Raw genomic sequence first — 14,429 nt, 5'->3', positions numbered from 1 at the left:
GTGAAAAATGCTCAGATCATCTTTGAAATGACATCAATTGACTTATCATTATTATTTATTAGTGCAAAGTTGTTTGATTACCATGGAAAATGTGTGTTTTTGGGATGCATGTCAAGGGGAATGATTGGGGAGCGTTTGGTATGAGAATTTTCTTTATTGTCATGTATCTCAATGTAATATTACATTGTTGACAAATAGATTCAACGTTGCACTCCGGGAGAAATTTGTCATAAAAGACTTAAAAAAAAGAAAAAAGGGTATTAGATGTTAAGTCGGTGTGAATGGTTGAAATATTTAGAATAGAATAGATTATACCTTTATTATCATTGTTACAAAATGGGTTGAACATATTCTGACTATGAAATTGGACGTGGCACTCCAGTTTCACATTTTACAGAGGATTAAAAAAAAAACAAAGTTAAAAGCTAATTTACACAATATTTACACAAGAAAGTGTGGGCATGTACAGGCAGAAGATATTTACATTGGGTGTTTACATACAGTTTTGGGATCGTATTGGTGCAATATGCGGTAGTGCAAAATATGCAACATTGTGCAAAGTAAGCAGAGCATATATGTTACAAATGATAAATTCATCTTTGAAATTAGCTCAAATAACTATTTTATCAGTGCAAAATGTTTGAATTTCCATGAAAAGTGTGTGTTTTGGGTTGCTTGTCAAGGTGAGTGATTGGCCAGCATTGGGTATTAGAAGGTCTTAATTGTCTTCGATCACAATGTATTTTACATTGTTTACAATATGACTAGACGTGGTACCAAAGGAGAAACGTCATAAAGGACTTTAATACCTCATTTTGATGTTAAGATAAGTCAAAATATATTGAAAAGGAAAACCTCAGGTGACATCACAGCATTTTTATATCACTTTCTTGCCCTTCATCCTTTTTCTTTTTGTTGACATTTTATTCCAAACTAATTTAAAGTTTTAGGCAAAGTTGGTGACACGATTGATTTTGAAATGAGGAAAAGAGTATCCACTGGGAAAAGCTGAATCGTATCTCTATAACTTGACTCAATTGTTAAACTTAGGATGGATAAATCACAGTTTGATCATCCTGGAATGGGGATTGCCACTTGTGAGGCACCTTCTCAAGGTTTCTTTTTTCCTCACACTGAGGTTTTGAGTTTTTCCTTGCCCGCATGTTGGTTTAAGATCAGGTAATGGTGTCATTGTAATCCTGTGCAGTCCTTTGAGACATTTTTATGATTAAGGGCCAAACAAATAAACGGGACTTGATCAATGCATCACTTGAACAGATTTCAGTGGAGAATGTATTCAAAATGTAATTGTAATGAAATGAAATGAAATGAAATGATCTGCATTTCTATAGCGCTTTTCAAGTCAATGACTTCCCAAAGCGCTTTACATTGTGCTTCACATTTCCCAATAGCGGCCGTGATCTGTGCAGCCATGTAAGGCGCTAACCTGCTTATTGGGGGTATTGGGGTTTCAGTGTCTTACCCAAGGACACTTCGGCATGTAACACGGACAAGCCGGGATTCGAACTGGGATCCCTTAATCCTAAAACGATCGCTCTACCTCCTGAGCTACTGCCGCGTAATGAATATTTCATGAATCACTTCATAATCGACATATAAACGTACAGCGTTTTGATTACTCGTTAGGTATAATTTGTGAAATCGTATCAATTTAAGGTCATTTGGATTGAATTCCACTTTGTGTGGGTGGATTTTGTCATTTGTGGTCTTTCACCGAATTATGCAAGCTTCCTTTCGGAGACTTGCCGTGCACTCACTTCGCTATGTTGCCCAACAGGTTCCAAACCTGACATGGTTGGCAAAGGGTATTTTCTAGTAAATGACGGCCCTTCGCGTATGTTCTCGTTCGACTGGTATCAAAATAACCCGCTTTATAAAAAGCAGGACTTTAAAATAGAATTCCACAGTCTGACTTTGGGTTTTTCACTGACAGGCGTCCTTCCAAAATCAGAACTTGTATAATGACAAAAACAAAACATCCCGCCTGTTTGTGCTATGTGAAGTTGAAAACTGTTTCCTGGAAACATTTTTTTCCATTCGACATATTTTCCTTGATTCGTGCACAAGTCCCAAACAGCCATTTTGTTTTGTTCTCAAAAGACATATGCGGTACAAGCAAGCTTGTATTTACATCTCAAACAACCCTCATTCGGACCGCTCGTCGCTGCCGTGAAAACCAAAGTGACAGACGTGGGCCACAATAACGCAAAACTAAACAAAATTGCAATTGCGGCGTATCGTTTGGCCTGCAGTGACCCAGTAAGAATGGAGGTGAGGGTTGCTAAACCGTTTTTTTTTTTCTGTTTGTTTTAGACGAATGGATAAATTGTTTTCTTGCGGTTTTGATTTGGTGGTCATCTGTTTTGCCAGGACTTGCACCGCAGAGGTGTCGAACACAGATTATTGAGAAAGAACGAAAGAAAGCGAGCTGGAGAAAATACAGAGAGAAAGAGAGAGAATGAAAGCAAAAAATGAGATAAAGAAACATGAGGTGAGAGAAATGAAGAGAAAGAAAGAAAAGTGGGAGGAAAAGAAGAGTGAGAGTTTGGCAAAGAGAGGGAGGGAAAGAAAGAAGAATGAGTGAAAAAGTGAGCAAGTGAGAGAAAGAACGACAAAGAAAATAGAAAGAAAATGACTTGACTTGACTCCGGTCTGCAGGTAGCGCCAGGCTTTGGCAACTTTAAGTGGACATCTTGGGGGGCAGCAGTAGCTCAGGAGGGAGAGCGCTCGCCTTGGGATCAAGGGATCCTAGTTCGAATCCCGGCATGTCCGTGTTACATGTCGAAGTGTCCTTGGGTCAAAGTGTCCTTGGGTAAGACACTGAACCCCTAATACCCCCAATAAGCAGGTTAGCGCCTTACATGGCTGCAAGGCCGCTATTGGGAAATGTGGAGCACATTGTAAAGAGCTTTGGGAAGTCAGTGACTTGAAAAGCGCTATATAAAATGCAGTTCATTTCATTTCATCTTCAAAATAGCAGCACATTTTTCTCTTGCTGTTCTCTCCGCATTGTCTCGCAGGCCTGATACGAGTGCTTGCAATCCTTGAAAACACTTGAACATTACTTTTGTGTTTACAAGGTTTGAAAAGCGCTCGAATTCCGGCTGAAGTGCTTGGAAATGCTTGACATGGTCGCCCGTTTTTTCAACAACTGCTTAGAAACGATGCCAACACGGCTCTCTGGCAGCTATCTGCAATATTAGTTTTTCTTCCCTCGTAAATTAACGGCAGCTGGTATTAGCGTGTACGGTATTGTCCTATGAAGTGTCATCGCCCCCTACGGGACAAGTGTGTGCTATACCTAAACAGGACACTATAAAATGTGTATTAGAGCAATTATTACTTATTTATTATGGTCTATGCTAAAAAATGAAGGTAGCGTTTCCCAGTGGTAAATTTCTTGATCCAATGCAGTTCTTCTCATACCGAGGAATGCCTTTCTACATTCGGCAACAGGCCGTGGGTGTTTCAGCCCTGTTCCAACATGTTTATGGTCCGTGTGTGACTTTGTGGTATTCTCTATTATCCCCTTTTCTGAGCTGTAAGAGAGATAAAGTTGCAGTTGGACGATGGAAGTCTCCGCTTTGAATCTTGAGTGGAAGTGATCACCTGTTTTTTGTTTAATGATTTGTAGTCAAGATTTACTTTTAAAATTTCCCCCAAATTCCAAATACCGGGTTTGTATGGGTGCTTGAAATCCCTGGAAATACTTGAATTTCAACGTTGTGTTTTGCAAAGGGCTAAGATTCTGGGTAGAGAGCTTTATACCAGCTCAGTAGCCTAGATGGTAAGGCGCCCGCTTTGAGACTGGGAGGTTGCTGGTTCGCGCCTCGGCCGAGTCATACCTAAGACTTATAACATTGGTAAAATGGCGGCGCCCTCTGTTGGCTGCGGCTGCATCGGCTCGCTACAACGGGTCAGGTGTATCGACATTTCGTTCTGTGTACATTGTTACAAAGAATGACAATACAAAGGAAATTATTATTATTATTTAAATTCTTGTAATTATTACCAGGTTGGCGCAGACAGCGCTCTCTGCTGGCTTTGCACTTGCATTTTTCTTCCCTGGTGATTAACTGCAGTTGGTATTAGTTTGTATGTCATTGTAATATGAAGCGCCATTGCCCACTACGGGTCGCTACACCTAAACAGGGCACTATGAAATGTGTATAAGTGAAAGGATTTCGTATCAATTAAGGATATTTCTTACGGGCCATGCGGAAAATGAAGGTAGCGTTTTCCACCGGTAAATTGTAATTGGAAGAATTTCCTGAAATTAAAAATCCAAGCAACATATTGCTGTCATTTTTACCCAACACCCATATGGGGAGAGATTCGTCTCAAAACATTTACATATGCATGGTTCAGATCCACAAATATATTTTCAATTTAAGATCTTAAAGTCATATATCTTAAAAAGATTAAAAATCACATATGTATTTGTGGACCTGCAAAATGCATGATTTACGGATTTCTTTGAATGACACTGGAGAATTTGGAAAGCTCAGCGTTGAAAGTCCTTGAATTTGGTTTTAATAAAGGGTGTACAAACCCTGTATGTATAGAAATTAGGTAAAATAAATAAAATACAGTATTATGAACGGCTGCGCAGTGGTTAGCGCGTGTGCGGCACGGTTCTGAGGTCGTGGGAACCTCCTGAGTGGGTTCAAATCCAGCTCCCGGCCTTACCGTGCGGAGTTTGTATGTTCTCCCCGTGCTTGCGTGGGTTTCCTCCGGGCACTCCGGTTTCCTCCCACATTTCAAAAACATGCATTTCAGGTGAATTGGCCCGTCCAAATTGTCCCTAGGTGTAACTGAGCGAGTGAGGTGTCTGTCCCCGTGTGCCCTGCGATTGGCTGGCAACCAGTCCAGGGTGTCCCCTGCCCACTGCCCGATGATTGCTGGGATGGGCTCCAGCACCCCCGCGACCCTACTGAGGATAAGCGGTGCAGCTGATGAGATGAGATGAGAGATTATGAAAACAGTTCTGAAAATATCAGAAAAATATTTGTAGGTATGACAATTGGTCAGAAATTACAAAATTCTATTTAAACAAATACACAACAGTCACATCGTTGGTCGTTTTTAAGTCAGGCATCTTGATTGCCTAGTTTAAATGCAACATTTACAGATGTGGCAGGAGTTTGACTCTGAATTTCTGAACTATGATTAGTGGTTCGGAATGTTCCCAAACAATGTGTCATTGCAGACATGCATTGTTGCTTCTTGTTCGCTGCGCGTGTTCGATTGGCCCTCAAAATAACGCTGGGTGTCCAACGAGGCCCGAAATAAACAAGAGTCCTCGTTTAGTTGTCTGCGACGAAGCAGTTTGAGGTTTACGAGACGTCCGCATCCTGGCGGACTGTAATGTGTGAAAACAAAAGCCAACCAGAGCGAGACTTCCGGTTTTGGTACCAAAAAAAAAACGCAGCTCTGCGTGTTCCTCGACTATGAGCGTCTCAAAGCGGGGACAGATGTCATAGCGAGTCGCCATGTTAATCATTATCTGGAAAAGGACCGGGAACTCGCGTGTTTCCTTTTTTTTCTTCCTGAGCCGCGAAAAGTGACTGATTCACACAAAGTAGTACACATTGACAAAAAGTCCTAACGCTTTGCGTTTTCCCGTCTCCGACCGACAGAGGTGGTGGTGGAGTTTGACTACGAGGCGCTCCACGAGGACGAGCTGACGTTGCGAAAGGGGGACGTCATCAAGAACGTGTGCTCCATACAAGAGGACGGCTGGAAGGAGGGAGACCTCAACGGGAAAAGGGGACTCTTTCCCGACAACTTTGTTAAGGTGGGAGCGGAGGCACCTTCTATTTTGTCACCTTTATACACAACTTGTCTTGTTTTTGAATATGATATACAGGGTGTTGCACAGGTCTTTGGAACATTTTGACATTATTAAGCATATAAAAATGCGTCTGGTGAATTTAGAAATAGATGGATAGATTGATACTTTATTCATCCCTGTAGGGAAATTCACTCTTCCAGCAGTATCCTTGTGTTGAAAAATAAAATAATAATAAAATAACAGAAATAGAATACAGAAATACCCAATATAACGTTTTGCTATAGAGCAGGGGTGTCAAACTCATTTTAACTCGGGGGCCACACAATAGAACAAACATTCTGTCGGGGGCCGGTCTAGTAGATTAAAGAGAAAGAAAAAGAGAGATAAAGAAATAAGAGAAAGAGGGGGGGAAAAGGAGAGAGGGCGGAACAAAAAAGAAAGAGGGAGAGAGCGTGAGAAACAAAAGATAAAAAGTCGTGAGAGAGGGGGAAAAGAAAGAAATCCAAAGAGAAATAGAAAGACAGAAGGAGAGAAAAGAGAAAAGAAAGTGCAAAGGGTAGGAAGAGAGAAAGAGAAAAGAGAGAAAAGAAAAAAAGGAAGTTAGAGCAAAAGAGGTTAAAAGACACAGAGAAAGAAAGAGACAAAGAGCAACAAAGGAAGAGTAAAAGAGAGACACAGAGATAAAGATACAGAGTGGGAGAAAGGGGGTGAGAGAGAGAGATAGAATGTGAGAGAGAGAGATAGAATGTGAGAGAAATAAATACAGAGAGGCACCTGGCTTTGGCAACATCAAACTTGTTTTTCTCTTGCGCTTCTCTGAGTGTTGTCTCGCGGGCCGGATTCAATCCTTTAGCGGGCCTGATCTGGCCCGCGGGCCGCCTGTTTGACACATGTGCTATAGAGTATTGAAATAGTGCTACATAAAATACACACTGTAATAGAAATAGGGTAATCTGCAAATGTGGGGTTGGGCTTTATGTGGGCTTCTACTCCCACGGGTGGAGTTAAAGAGCCTCATGGCATGAGGAAGAAATGATCTCCTCAGTCTGTCTGTGGAACAAGACTGTGACAGCAGTCTGTCGCTGAAGCTGCTCTTCTGTTTGGAGATAATGCTGTGTAGTGGATGTGACAAATTTTCCATGATTGACCGCAGCTACAGAAAGCGTGTAGTCTCGTTTTTGACTCGGAATGTTCAAAGATGTTCTACGTGAGAACCATCGGTCACATAACACGCATCGAGCCGATAGCGAAATTCTTGCCAAACACGTCCCAGAATTGCTTAGTCGACGGTCTCAACAGGCCTGGGCAATACGACAAAAATTGTTATCGCGATGTACAATGTCTTATCAGTCGATATCGATAGTTATCACATGTTTTTTCTTTCACCTTGTAAGTCTGATTTTTGAGTGAAAGTTGACAAAACCACATGCTCCTTCAACCAGTCCTGAATGTCTGGCCAAAGGCGCATGGGGATAAACTCCTTAAAGCATCTTCACAAATATGAAAAAAGGGCCTATCCTGTCTTCTACCCTTTCAGTGCGTATGCCGTGTTATCCTATGTGTCTTTTCAGCTCAATTTGACCGTGTGGTGGTCATTTTCCTTCCACTCTGTGATCCGATATTCCTGCGAAATGATTGGCTCGTCCACTTCACCTACCTCGTCTCCTGAATGTTGGTCTGGAACTTGCATTTTCATTGCATTTGCGCTCTTATTTGCTCTCGTGTTCGTGTGGTGTAATTACAGTTTAGATATATCGACTTTTTTCAAGCGTTTTTATAAATTGTTGAGCCAAAAATTATGTCGCAATAATTATCGTTATTGATTGTTCAGACATATTGTCGTTATCGGGGGCGGCAGTAGCTCAGGAGGTAGGTAGCTCGTCTTGGGATCAAGGGATCCCAGTTCGAATCCCGGCTTGTCCGTGTTACATGTCGAAGTGTCCTTGGGTAAGACACTGAACCCTGAATACCCCCAATAAGCAGGTTAGCGTCTTACATGGCTGCAATACAAGACCGCTATTGGGAAATGTGAAGCATTGCAGATCATTTCATTTCATCGCCCAGGCCTAGTTGCAAACGTTGATGTTATTCGTGCTTTCAGCTCATCCACCATGAGCAATCCTTTCACAAATCCCCACAAATAGTTTAAGATCTGGGTGGCCAGGATATGAGATTGTGATCAATCTGCCCAGATCATCCAATCCATCTGCCCATCCCCAAGACTCCCGTGTGTTGGCGCCCCATCATGGCTGAAAATGAATTCACCAGACTCTTATTTAATGTATCCATTAGCCAGTTCTCCAGCACGTGGAGATACGCCTCACCATTCATTGACTGTTGCTCTTCTAAAAAAGGTCTGTAGACGGCTTTCTTCAACATGGCACTAAACACAGTCACCTTTGGGGAATCTCCCTGATGCTTTGAAGTTCTTATAGTTTCAACTTCTCAGTACCCCATCATCTTCCATCTTTTGTTGCATTGCAATGCAAAAGCCTCGAGAAGCTGGTTTATCGGTTCCCTTCGCCTCTTGGACTGAAGTTTCTTCCTGGCTCTTCTCCGCCGGAAAACAGTTCCAACTCATTTAATCGCATCTTCTGAAGTTGAGGGGCATCCTGTTCTTTTAACAGAGAATAAGCACGCATCTGTTAGAATTTTACCACACCAACTCACTACCCATTTTCTCTCTGGTGTTTCCTTTCCAAATTTTCTGCGAAAAGCATCTTGAACAACAGTCCATAATTTGTTTTTTGCACATTCAAGCGCACAAAATGCAATTTCTTGTCGAGCAAACGCCATTAACGGGTCTAAAAAGACATAAAAGCCTTACAAAAACTATGTCATTGGCTTTGAAATGCCACTACTTTTATCTTCCTAATATTCATAGACAAAGGAAAATGGGGCCTTCAAATGTGCCCAGTACTTTTGGAACTCCTTGTATAATACATTAAAAAACACATGCTATTTCAAGTCCAATGACTGGTTGAGCTATTTTTAGAATATGTTCTTTCATTTAGTTGTAAGTCACTCCAGTGTTGCCTATAGTTCAAAGTCCAAGCGCCAACAATCCCGCCCTGCACATTTCCAATGTCTCCAATCGACTTGGGCGGAGACATTTTATGACTTTATCACTGGAGTCACCCGACGTCTCCAGACATGTTCAGTCCCTGCAATGCTTGCCGCAAATCCTCACGAGCAAAACGGCTAATCTGCTAAGAAGACCCAGTCTGTCACTGTGCCTGGATGGGTAATCCACTAAGAAGCAACAGCGAGCGCTTCTTGAACTTTCCTGAGGGGACCAGTTGTTGTCCTTTACCAACCCGCTCCCTTTTTAATTGGCTCAACCACATCGGGGGCATGGTAAGCGATTACATTTTGCTCAGCCAGGACCGGGATTAGTTAAGATGCGTTTTGTCAAAGCCCCAGTGTGTGATAGTTGACCTGTAGATGGTACTGTTGTTTAATGTGAACGAAAACCTGTCCCACTGCATGCAACGGGACAGCAGGGAAACATGACAAAAAACTAGGTTGGGATTCCACAATGTAAATAGAAATTTTTCGGCCTATCATTTATTTTTGATAAAAATGAACATTGGTATGATAGTTCGTGTATGTTTGCCTTGTATTCAAATACAATTTTCAAGGATTGTACCACTCGAAGGAACTAAATATTACACACTGTCCCTTTTTAAAGGTGAACGTGACCATGCTTCAATTGTGGCGTAATCAACATCTTTCTCTTGGGCGGTTCATCTATTTTTCATAGATAATGGGAGCTACGAAGACACACACACACTGCTATGCACGTTAGCAAAGTGGACTTCCTATCCAAAGGAAGTGCAAAGTCAGCGGGTGTAAACCAGGAAGCGGATGGGAAACCCAGTCATTGTTTGACTAGAGAGAATGTTTATGCACTGACACAGCAGCTTCCATTTGGAATGGAAATGATCTGACCTGCAAGATCCAGTTGATTAAAGTCTGTTTTGGTGCCTACATATTTGTTTCAATATCTTGAAACATCAAGGTTTCATTTCTTGAACATTTATTTTGCTGTTGTTGCCCATTTAAATGAAATGAATACTGTAAGATTATTTTATACCATTTGTTGAGGCAGTCTTAATTTTTCAGTACAGTAATCGCTTGCTTTATCGCGGTTTATTTTGGAGTTTTCTTTATTATCATTGATATCAACGTATTGCGCATTGTGTTCTGCAGCAGACAGCACACAGACTGGGATAAGGGTCAATGTAGACAAAAACGTACTGCGAGGCGCAACAACAGCTAGTATTTTAGCGGCTCCTTCGGATAGAAACTCAACAATTCAATCGGGCTGCGAGGAAAGTCTGAGGAGTGCAAAGAAATGCTGATCACCAGCGGGTGCTCTATGGATTGTTATCTGTTTCGGGAACAGACTGGAGAAGCGTTGAGTAGAGAAAGCAATAGTGTGGCCTACTGATATGGCTAGGCTACATAGCAACTCTTTTCACCTCTTGTGAGCGTCTATCTCACCAACGCCAGATCCATTACCCATGAATCAGATGACCTGGTGTTACAACTCGTGAGAAACTAATGCATTAGTGACTCGTGTATTTTAATCTTCATGACATGACTCAATTTGAGGATCCCTGATGCTAGCGTGCAGCTAGCCGGCTGCACTCTAAAATGCTTTCTTACACTGAAAGGATAAGACCTCCAATTTTGTTGCATGATTGAGTAATGACAACAAAGACTATTTATTACACTGCGATTCTGTGTTTTTATTTTTAGACCTATAGTTATTTTTATTCTCTTTATGTCTCTATCTCTATCTATCTAATGTTACTGATGTTAAAGAAATAAATCTTTGCACTTCACGAGTATTATCTTTCGAGGGACTTCTTGGAACGCAACTTTATAGGAAGATTTTGGAATTGTTTTGTGACTATTTTTATCCTTATGCAGGACTAAATGCTGAGCTTGTTCCGTTCCAATAGGATATCAAACAAGAGGCCGCTAAAGAAGTGAGACCCGAACCCAAAGAGGAGTCCGCTCAACCACTCAAGAGAGAGAAGTCCGTGGGGAATGTGGCCAACTTGGTTCAGAGGATGAGCACCATCGGGATCCCCACCGGCGGTTTCCAGCCACGGCCCACAGCTGCTGCAAAGAGTGAGACATGACAAATACAAATCCAATTTTTTATGTTTTATGTTTATTTTGAGGAGTTAGAAAACAAAATGGAACGTGCATAAGGTACCCCTTATCTGCCAGTCCAAAAATGCAGCATGCATTTATACAAACAAAAAAAACAGCAGCCTTTTGAATAGGAAAAGAAAATCGATATGGTTTTTGGGCATATATCAAACAAGTCACGGGTCATATGCAGCAGGATGCTGTCAAAAATAAGTCCCTTAATTGTTAATAAATAGGTGCGTATGACATGATTTTGTTTTTACTTGTTTAATGTGACTGTGTTGAAATTAGAGGTGTGGCGAGAGGCAGATTCACATTGTGACGCTGCCCTTTTAAAAGGGGCGGCGTTTTGGTCCGCACAGCTCGGCTCTAACACAGATGACAGAGAGGGAAACAAAGAAGAAGAAATTCCTCTGAGTTTTTCATTGCAGGTTGTCTTGGCATAAGTTTAAGCCTGAGAGCCACCTCTTCACGTCACAATGTATGACTTTGCTCCCGATATTATCGTGAGCGGCGGTCACATCCCAACCGAGAACTCGGACCAGCTGATATTCTCTCTCATCTCGTATTCACGCCCCTTGTTGAAATGTAATATTATACACATGGAAACCATATAAAGTGTGTCATGATTCCCTACTATAGAAACCATATGTTGAAAAAAATGTATATCCATTCCCCATCTTTTCAAATTTGTTAACATGTTGGGATAAATGTTTGCAAGTCCTCTAGTGCCGAGACTTTGGGAAAATGCCATACGTTGTTAATGTTTTTGACTGCATGAGGAGCCATGACTCACTTAGGCAGAAAGCGAAAGTAATTGGTTGTTAAAGAAAAAGGTCGTTGCAGGTAGCACACACCCATGTTGATTCACTTGCATAGTTTTGGCTAGTTAACTCTTTCATGACGGATTGACATTGCAATCTATTTTATGCACTATAAATTCAATGTTTATGCATTATTATGCTCGGCGAGTTCCGCAAGATCCATAGATGAGGTCCAGAGCCTCGCACTGAGAAGTGTAGATGTAATTGTTTTTCGTCGTATGGGTTTTTCGTGCTACTATAGATTAAAAAGCACACAAGTGAAGTGACACAGCCGGTTTGCTGACTTCCTCCCTTCCTTCTTTCCACAGAGCTGCGGAAGAGACAGTGCAAAGTCTTGTTTGAGTATCAGCCACAAAACGAAGATGAGCTGGAATTAAAAATCGGAGATATCGTCGACATCACCGAAGAGGTATTTGTCATATACTTTACTCGTACGGAATGTAGTCTGTCGCTTCATTTGTAAATGCCTATCGGCAAAAACAAGAAAAAGGCAGGCAACGCGTGCTCTCGTGTTCTATTGCTGATTGTATTTTAGCAATATTATCAATATAATCTTTTAGACTTGACGCATATCACAGAAACTACACGAATGTTAATTATAGAATGACAAGTTTATTACTTTGCGTTTTTCAAATGCACGCATTTTCTGGCTTGGAGCAGCCAGCTGTCTTTACATGGTTCCAGCAGATCCTTGAAAAGTCTTAAAAGGCTTGAATTCATCCATCCATCCATCCATTATCTGCAGCGCTTATCCTCAGTAGGGTCGCGGGGGTACTGGAGCCCATCCCTGCTATCTTCGGGCAGTGGGCAGGGGACACCCTCAACCGGTTGCCAGGGCACACAGAGACGGACAATTTGCTCGCTCATTCACACCTAGGGACAATTTGGACCGGCCAATTAACCTGACATGCATGTTTTTTGGAATGTGGGAGGAAACCGGAGTGAACATGCAAACTCCGCACTAACATTTCGGTCTTTTCGCAGGCGAAAGAAGTTTTTCTGTTTTGTTTGTTTCAATTGTGTATTTTTTATGTCGACTCGGTCTTAAATTTGATTTCAAAAACGATTAAAAGACATCTTATAAAGTCTTGAATTGAACTTGCCTTAAGAACCCTGCTTTAGCTCTTTGTTTGTCTTTAGGTGGAGGAGGGCTGGTGGAGCGGCGTCATCAATGGCAAGTCGGGACTCTTCCCTTCCAATTTTGTCAAAGAACTGGACAGCGCCAAAGAAGACGCAGATTCCAACGACAGCACCCCGGACGAGGCGGGTAGGTGTCGCGGCGACGATCCGAGGCAAAACGCGATAAAGACGATGGATCGTCCGTTGCTTTTGGCCCGCAGATGGTGTAGAAAACCCAGCCGCGCCGTTATCGCCTCAGGCCGCTCCGGGCAACGGAGTTATCGTCCAACCCAAAAAAGTCCAGCGCTTCGGTTTCGGGGATATCTTCAAAGAGGGTTCGGTAAAGTCCAAGGTCCGGCTTCCCAATCTGGATACGGAAGAAAAAAAGGAAAACGTGAGTGTCAATAAGAATGTGAGTTACTGTGCCAATGGATCAAGATATCGTACTCATTGGGAAAAAAAAACATATTGGCCAGCAGTGTTTCCCATAGAGTTAAGTGAGACATTCTACTTCGGGAGAAAATGCTCCATCCGTTCATCCGGTGCATTTTTATAGTACAGTAATCCCTCGGTTTTCGCGGTAATGGGGACCAAGACCACCCGCGAAAACTGAAAATCCGCAAAGTAGCGGCGCCCCTTCAAAAATGCTTAAAAAAACGTATACAGTATACCCCCCTGTATACAGTACACCATATAGAATACGGGTAGAGAGAGAGAGAGTGAAATTCATGTTATAACAAAAAGAAAAAACTGTAAAATATGTTGTACGTACACGGAATAGGACTGCGGCGAAACCACTACGAACCATTCAGTATGATTGTATTAACCGCTCTCAACCACATGCAGCCATCGCAGTTTATTTCGCTTGTTAACACTACCGGTTACATATTGAAAAGTGAAAATGTGATATTTGATGAGTGTTTGTGAAGCGTTTTGGGAAACAACAGTTAAAAAAATGGTCTGAGTTCAATTTAATGAAAGTGAAAGAGCTACCTTCTGACAATAACAACATACTTTAGCTAGCGGCATCGAACGGCTTTTACAACAAATACACGAAACCACACACAATTAGCCGTGTTTAGGTAGTACAAACAACCGCTTGCTTTTGGTATAATAAAGTCAAACTTGAGACTAAATGTGACAAAAGAGAATATACTTACGTCGCGTCGCCGAGTTCCTCCTTGATAAACTGAGCGCCACATAAGAAGGGGGTGAGGTGGGAGGAGTCTAAGGAGGGGGGTGAGCGAAGCGGCAATGACTAAGCATTGTGTCAGGGCCTCCCCCACCCCTTCACAATAAGAGTGGCCACACCGTGTCCTCAGTTGACATAAGCTCGCGCTTGCTCAAGTCAATAAATGCTTTTATTGAGAAGGTAAGGTATATTTTTTAGACCCGCGAAGCTCTGAACCCGCAAAAGTGGAACCGCGAACTAGCGAGGTTCCACTGTATAATCAAGTAATCGGGTGAGCAAACTACAGCTCTTGGGCCACATGCGGCTCTCCAAG

At 42.1% G+C, this 14,429-nt stretch overlaps 1 protein-coding gene across 3 annotated transcripts in view; it reads left to right on the top strand.

Moving 5' to 3' along the window:
• Positions 1-14,429, top strand: part of cd2ap (CD2-associated protein) — a 48,555-nt gene that overhangs the window by 2,202 nt on the left and 31,924 nt on the right. For 2 of the 3 annotated variants that reach the window (XM_088324464.1, XM_088324466.1), the window contains exons 2-6: positions 5,661-5,818; positions 10,786-10,957; positions 12,114-12,214; positions 12,946-13,072; positions 13,146-13,318. In XM_088324464.1, the coding sequence (XP_088180590.1) occupies positions 5,661-5,818; positions 10,786-10,957; positions 12,114-12,214; positions 12,946-13,072; positions 13,146-13,318 (731 nt within the window). Of the gene's footprint in view, positions 1-5,660; positions 5,819-8,925; positions 9,173-10,785; positions 10,958-12,113; positions 12,215-12,945; positions 13,073-13,145; positions 13,319-14,429 lie in introns of those variants that run through there. The other variant, XM_088324465.1, reaches the window with a different exon arrangement.

The sequence above is a fragment of the Urocampus carinirostris genome, chromosome 20 (genome assembly GCF_059441175.1).
Source record: "Urocampus carinirostris isolate Australia breed hairy pipefish chromosome 20, RoL_Ucar_1.0, whole genome shotgun sequence".
NCBI classification, from domain to species: Eukaryota; Metazoa; Chordata; class Actinopteri; order Syngnathiformes; family Syngnathidae; genus Urocampus; species Urocampus carinirostris.
The sequence above is the reverse complement of the archived record's forward strand: the minus strand, read 5'-3'. Positions and strand labels throughout refer to the sequence as shown.